We start from the raw sequence: 7,865 nt of genomic DNA, 5'->3' as shown, positions 1-7,865 counted from the left end.
TTCATCCGCTAAGATATTCCCAAAAAGTCGAAAACTATGTGATAAGGGCTTTGTGAAATCTTCTAAAATGTTAATGGGTAAAAGGATTGGGGTTGGTTGAATATATTTACGACTAAACTATACCCGCTACAATATCATTATTGTATACAAATGGACCTTTTGTCCAACAAGGTAATTGAGCATGATCAAGATAGGATCATCAAAGAATCATCAAAATGAGAGTATTGAACTTTAGGAGTTCTAAATTGAATGAGATTCGAAAAAGAGGCTTCATTTAATTTAAATGAAATAACTAAAACCTTTTGCTAAAGAAGATAGATACCCAAAACAACCTTTAACTATTAAAAGGTTAATAAAACGAATCACACTTTTACCACTAAACTATACCCGCTACAATATCATTATTGTATACAAATGGACCTTTTGTCCAACAAGGTAATTGAGCATGACAAAGATAGGATCATCAAAGAATCATCAAAATGAGAGTGTTGAACTTTGGGAGTTCTAAATTGAATGAGAGAATCCGAGAGGATTCTATTTACGTTTTTCAACACGTATGCGAAAAACGTGTTTAAAAACTAGGGAAGTTTCCTTAGTTCTTTAAACTCTTATTTTGTCATTAATTTATTTAATTGCCTAAGTGTTTTATTAACAAGGAATTTATTTGACTAAGACTTTCCTTGTTTACATAACTCCTTGTTCCTTACGTGAAGATTATATCTAACCTAATGGGCTCTAATTTTGTAGGGCTCCACTAATTCAAGTAAGGAAGTATAAGAAGGGCAGCATCAACGTTGTAATACGTCGTCCCTTTTATTTGAGAGAAAAACTTTTTCTGCTCTTACGTTGCTGCTCCTGAGTTGTGATCTTATTCGAGAAGAAAAACACAGCAGAAGATTTGCTTCTTTCACGCGAAAAGAAGATCGGTTCTTCGGGAGGAGAACTCAGAAGATCTCGGGAGGAGGTCGATCCGCCGACTGAGGGACTCAGCGTTGAAGGAATTTCAACCGTGCGGAAAGGGACGTGCTGCAAAGTGAAGATTCACAATTCAGCGTAGGATACAAGAACGGCGTCGACAAAGAGGGAGTCTTTGCATTTTCGATTAAGTCCTATTACTGTATTCGTAAAACTAAAAATTAGTGAATTTCATTTGCAGGTCCCCGTGGATGTAGGGTACAATTGTATCCGAACCACTTTAAAATTTGTGTCTTTTTATTACTGTTCCATTAACTGTTGCAACTCTTCGTAAAACAGTAGAACAGTAGCTAAAACTGAATCTGGAATTTATCGGACACAAATTTATAATTAATTTGCACAAAATAATTCTAACAATTGGCATCAAGAGCCTGTCACTAAATATATCTAGTGAGATTTTGGGAACTGATTACTCTTATTTTGTGCAGATATGAATACTCAACGAGAAGGATCTTCAACTACTCGTCCACCTCTTCTAATCGGCTCCAACTACTCATACTGGAAATAAAAAATGAAGATGTTTATCAAATCCATAGATGAGAGAGCATGGCGCGCCATCATAACTGGTTGGACACCTCCCATGATCAAAGGAGAAGACAAAGAGGAAGTATTCAAACCAGAAGCAGATTGGAGTGATGGAGAAATACTACTCGCAAACTACAACTCGAGGGCCTTAAACGCAATATTTAGTGGTGTTGATGATAATCAATTTAAACTAATAGCGTCATGTGAATCTGCAAAGAGAGCTTGGGAAATTCTTCAAGTCACATACGAAGGAACGTCAACTGTAAGGACATCCAAGTTACAGATGTTGGCCACCAAATTCGAAAATTTGAAGATGGAGGAGAATGAGACGATCACTGACTTCCATGCTAAATTATGTGATATCTCCAATGAATCATACGCACTCGGTGAACCATACTCAGAAAGCAAATTAGTGAGAAAAGCGATGCGCTCATTACCTGAAAGATTCGCTTACCGAATTGCTGCCATTGAAGAAGTCAGAGACGTTGACACACTCAAACTAGACGAACTCATGGGGAAACTTCTAGCACAAGAACTCAATCATGGTGAAAATCATCGTGAAAAGTCTAGAGAAAAGAAGATAGCCTTTCAAGCAGAAACATCATATGCAACGCCCCAAAATTCGTCAACTCAAGAAGATGAGCAAACAGTTGAAGAATCCTTGGCACTACTATCGAAAAATTTTGGGAAATTTCTCAAAAAGATCGAAAAAAGGGGAAATCTTCCAAGCACAGGGAAACCCGTGAATTTTCAAAATTCTAGGAGAAATTCAAATCAAGATAACTCAGAGGAGTCAAAACCAAGAAGAATACAATGTCGAGAATGCGAAGGCTTTGGTCACATTCAATCAGAATGCGCAAACACCCTGAAGAAAAAGAAGAAAATGTCACTTACTACTGGTTGGAGCGATGAAGAAGAATCTGATGATGACCAAGGAAACAACAATCAAGTCACTAACTTTGTAGCATTCAGCAGCAAAGTTCCTCTGGACAGCTCAGAATCAACTGTTGCTTCAACTGTTGCAACAGACTGTGAAACAGAATCCAGGTATGAAAATATGTGTTCTGATTATGACAAAAATCTAAACGAAAATTCTTCTTTTGCAGAGGATCCGAACAGCAGCAGTGATGAGGAAGAACCAACCTTGGATGAAGTAAAGGAGGTATATGAAAAAATGTACCAAAAATGGCTCGACGTCGTTAAGGTAAATAACTTCCTGGAAAAGGAGAAGTTTGTGCTTGTAGAGGAAAACAAGACACTAAAGGTAAGAATCTCTACTCTTGAGGAAAGGGTCATATCTAGTGATCAAGAGAAAAATAGTTTGCTGGCTAAACTTACTCAAACTCAAGAAGCAATTGCAAAATTGAACTTGGGTAGAGGTAATCTAGATGAAATCTTAAGCAACAACAAGCCAAACTATAATCGTCTAGGCATAGGAGGGAGTCAGCTACCCAAAGTTGATCTAAAGCGAAAGGAAGATCAAAACAGAAAAATCAACTTTGTTAAACAAGCTTCTGTCTCACAAACAGTTGCAACTGTTGAAGCAACGAAACACAATTCAAAGAAAAGGTTTATTCCCACTTGTTTTTTCTGTCAAAATCCAGGTCACATACGTCCTAGATGTTTCAAATATTTAAAACTTGTGAAAAAGCTTGTGGCTCGTTCTCTTTACTCTGCTAGGGCTGATTATTTTCCTTCACCCTCTCAAAAACCCAAAAATAAAATTGATATTTCCAATAGACCTCAGCAAAAAATTTGGGTTGAAAAGTCCACGTTTAAATGCTTATCTGCGATTACTTCTTTAAAAGCAAGTACTACTAATGATTGGTATTTTGACAGTGGGTGTTCACGACATATGACCGGTGTTAAAGAGTTTCTGAAAAACTATCAACAAATCACCGGTGGAGCTGTTACCTTTGGAAACGAAAAAAAGGGTGAAGTGCTAGGGAAAGGATCGCTAAATCATGAGAATCTGCCAAAGCTGAAGAATGTACTACTTGTAGAAGGACTCACGTCAAATCTGATAAGCATCAGCCAGCTATGTGATCAAGATCTTGAAGTCAGATTCAACAAATTCGCATGTCGAGTATTAGACAAAGATGAGAATTGTGTTATTCAAGGAACTCGATCATCTGACAACTGCTATATTCTTGTCTCTGCTGGTATGAACTGTTTCAACAGTCTGTCAGACTCTACAGTGCTTTGGCACAAAAGAATATCTCATGAATTCTCCGCACCTAAAACACCTCAACAAAATGGAGTGGTTGAACGCAAAAATCGCACTCTACAAGAGATGGCCAGGGTCATGATGAACGCAAAGGAGATCGCTCCTCGTTTTTGGGCAGAAGCAGTTAACACTGCATGTCATATCATAAATCGAGTCTATCTTCGACCAGGTACCACTAAAACTCCGTACGAAATTTGGAAAGGACCACTGAAAGAGGAACCAACAAAGGAATCGGAAAACAGCTCCAGTGTCGCACCAACAGTTCCAACAGTTGATGCAGCCTCTACCATTTCAGAAGAAAGTGACGTCAATTCTGAAACAGGAGACGAAGCTGAAGTCAGGCCTCTCGAATTGGATGATCAAACTCACAAGGAACCCTCAAGAAGAGTCAAGAAGAATCATCCAGTGGATCAAGTCATTGGCCCGGTAGAAGAAGGAATTCAAACCCGAGGCTTTAGCAATGCTGATTGGGCAGGTGATGCAGACGATCGAAAAAGCACAACTGGAGGATGTTTCTATCTTGGGAACAATCTCGTGTCCTGGTACAGCAAAAAACGGAATAGTATCTCGCTTTCCACTGCTGAATCAGAATATATCGCCGCTGGTAGTTGTTGTGCCCAACTCTTATGGATGAAACAAATGGTATGTGATTATGGTATTAGTCAAGATTTATTGCATATTTATTGTGACAATGTGAGTGCGATTAATATTTCCAAAAACCCAGTACAGCACTCTCGAACTAAGCATATTGAAATCCGGTACCACTTCATTAGAAATCTGGTAGAGGAAGGAACTGTCTCATTAGAGTATGTCACAACAGAAAAACAACTTGCTGACATCTTTACTAAACCCCTTGATGCACATAGGTTCGATTCCTTGCGAAATTCGCTTGGAATCTGTATTGTTTGATCTGTGCAGTTGCATAAACTGTTGCAACTGTCTGTGTCCAGACTTGCAACTTTTAGTTTTTTTTTTTTGGACACATCACACATATTGCATTTTGTTCATCTAAGTTATGCATTAGTCATGCTGCATGTGATGAAAACTCTTGTGTATTGGATACTATCTGTACTTTCGAACTTTGTGAGGTAAAACTTCATCAATCCCCGAATGATAGCTATAGAGACTTTAGTTTATTTAATACTCTTCACAATCTCGTCATGGTTTAACACTTTCATAAGGAAAAGATGCCTCTCCATATGAGTGAAAGCTATTCTTGAATTTCTCTTAAAAAAAAAAAAAAAAAAAAAAAAAAACTATATATATTAAATTGGTCTGTGAATAGTTCGAAGCCTTTTTGAGTTGAGTCAGTAAATCACGTGGCCGAAAGCTCCTACAAGGCTCAAATAGAAAGCCCAGGGGACTACACATTGCACGACCACTGTAAACTCTTTATATGGTCAGTGAATAGTTCGAAGCCTTTTTGAGTCGAGCCGGTAAACCTCATGACCGAACACTCACTACACGACTCAATTAGAAAGCCCAGGGGATTACACATTGCACGACCACACCTATCTCGCTAATTAAATTGCTCTGCTCTTCATGAAAAAGCTACCATTAGTAGGGTGTGTATGCTACCTAATAAGAGCGTTTTTGTGCTTGATTTGAGGGTAATAAATTTATTGTTAGTCTCGTTAGCTTGTATTTTGGAGCTTGCTTTTTGTTAAAATTGAAGATAAACCCCATGGGTTTAATAGTCCTAATAGTATCCTATTCACTCGTGTTTACTCACTCATATTTTCTTTCGTTCTCTCACGTTTATTTTTTTTCGTCCTAGTAATTTAATTCTGCATATTAGGCATAAATAAAAAAAAAAAAAAAAAAAAAAAAAAAAAAAACCGGGGTGGGTTCGTATATTTTTTGGCGGCAATCATTTTTTTGGAGTAACCCACTTTTCTGGGCATTTTTTTTCTTCTCGAAGTTTTCTTGAACTGTGTTGGGCTTCATATGTGAAGGTTGAGAGTTGCTGTACCTGAATTTAATTTTCATAAAATTGCTCTCATTGTTGGCAGAATAATATTTGCAATTTCTTCACTATAATCTTCCTAAATTGCTAAAATACCCATGAGAAGACCAACAGTTACCCATGTTTCTGCCCCTTTTTCGTTTTTTCCTTCAATTTGGTTTTCTTCTCTACTGCTCTCTTTTCTTTCTTCTTCCTTTGCAGCAAATCACAAATCTGCACTCAAATCAAAGGAATCCAAGAGCACAGTTATGGGGAAACGAAAAAGCACCGGTGGGTCGTCTTCTTCGTCCAAACGACGACCATCTCGACCAGCAACCACGTCTTCGGCAGCTCCTCCGCCGCGTCGCCGCTCCGATGACCGCCCTGTCTTCGGGGAGCCATGTGATGCCGTGCCCCTTGCTTTTTGGGAGCCCCCGCTCCTTCTCACGGCTGCCTCTGCTGAGAATTTTGGGAATCTGCCCGTTGTTGTGGGTCATAGGGTTTCCCCACCGCCATCGCCGCTAGTGACGCCACCGTCGCCGCCAGTGACGCCGCCGTCACCCTTCAACTACTCTCCACCGTCTTCTCCGCTGCCACACTCTCCGGCTGCCCAATCGTCTCCACCACCAGTTGAACCGACATCGCCGCCGTCGTCAACCACCGCACCGGCTTCACCCCCACCGCCGCCATCCTCGTCGGTCAACAAAGGCAAGGGCCCTGCCACCACACCACCGCCGCTCCGTCGCTCCCGTCGACGTGCTACTCACTCTGCCTCGTCTTCCGCTCAACCCACCGCCTCTGATGACTCTGCACCCGATCCCGTGGTGCCTATATCTGCCGTCGATGCCTTTAATTCTCGGTTCTTTCTCCGAGCGAATCAAATCCGATGGCGTCTGTGGGGTCTCTGATTGTCGAAGTCGTTTTTACGAAGAAGAAACTCGACTATTTTACTGCCCTTGCTCAGAAAGGGGGAGATTATTCTTCAGGGGGAGTTGACAACGAATCATCAACGGAACCGCATACAGGGGGAGCTGATGCAGCTGCTGGAACTACTACTGATCCAACTGTTGTTGCTCCAACTGTTCCAACTGTTGATGGTACAACAGCTGAAGTTGATACGAATGATGACGAGGAGTTGTTCGTTGATGCTGAAGATATTCTGGATTAGTTGTTTTTTAGTTTTTTTGTGGTTGTCGAATTCATTTTCTGAACAACGGCCTCTAAAAGTCTGCTAGGCTCAACCACCTGTGGTACTAAAGAAACAAGAACAAGAACAACAACTTCTAATTCATCCGCTAAGATATTCCCAAAAAGTCGAAAACTATGTGATAAGGGCTTTGTGAAATCTTCTAAAATGTTAATGGGTAAAAGGATTGGGGTTGGTTGAATATATTTACGACTAAACTATACCCGCTACAATATCATTATTGTATACAAATGGACCTTTTGTCCAACAAGGTAATTGAGCATGATCAAGATAGGATCATCAAAGAATCATCAAAATGAGAGTATTGAACTTTAGGAGTTCTAAATTGAATGAGATTCGAAAAAGAGGCTTCATTTAATTTAAATGAAATAACTAAAACCTTTTGCTAAAGAAGATAGATACCCAAAACAACCTTTAACTATTAAAAGGTTAATAAAACGAATCACACTTTTACCACTAAACTATACCCGCTACAATATCATTATTGTATACAAATGGACCTTTTGTCCAACAAGGTAATTGAGCATGACAAAGATAGGATCATCAAAGAATCATCAAAATGAGAGTGTTGAACTTTGGGAGTTCTAAATTGAATGAGAGAATCCGAGAGGATTCTATTTACGTTTTTCAACACGTATGCGAAAAACGTGTATAAAAACTAGGGAAGTTTCCTTAGTTCTTTAAACTCTTATTTTGTCATTAATTTATTTAATTGCCTAAGTGTTTTATTAACAAGGAATTTATTTGACTAAGACTTTCCTTGTTTACATAACTCCTTGTTCCTTACGTGAAGATTATATCTAACCTAATGGGCTCTAATTTTGTAGGGCTCCACTAATTCAAGTAAGGAAGTATAAGAAGGGCAGCATCAACGTTGTAATACGTCGTCCCTTTTATTTGAGAGAAAAACTTTTTCTGCTCTTACGTTGCTGCTCCTGAGTTGTGATCTTATTCGAGAAGAAAAACACAGCAGAAGATTTGCTTCT

General features: G+C 39.3%; 1 protein-coding gene across 1 annotated transcript; it reads left to right on the top strand.

Annotated features, from left to right (window-relative positions):
* The first annotated feature begins 1,486 nt into the window (after nt 1-1,486).
* Nucleotides 1,487-4,636, top strand: LOC105960817 (uncharacterized). Its single transcript, XM_088815187.1, has one exon. The coding sequence runs from the start codon at nt 1,487-1,489 to the stop codon at nt 4,634-4,636; it is 3,150 nt and encodes a 1,049-aa protein (XP_088671313.1).
* Nucleotides 4,637-7,865: the final 3,229 nt, after the last annotated feature.

This window comes from Erythranthe guttata, chromosome 3 (assembly GCF_056151865.1).
Source record: "Erythranthe guttata isolate IM_541 chromosome 3, IM_541, whole genome shotgun sequence".
In the NCBI taxonomy this organism is placed as follows: Eukaryota; Viridiplantae; Streptophyta; class Magnoliopsida; order Lamiales; family Phrymaceae; genus Erythranthe; species Erythranthe guttata.
The sequence above is the reverse complement of the archived record's forward strand: the minus strand, read 5'-3'. Positions and strand labels throughout refer to the sequence as shown.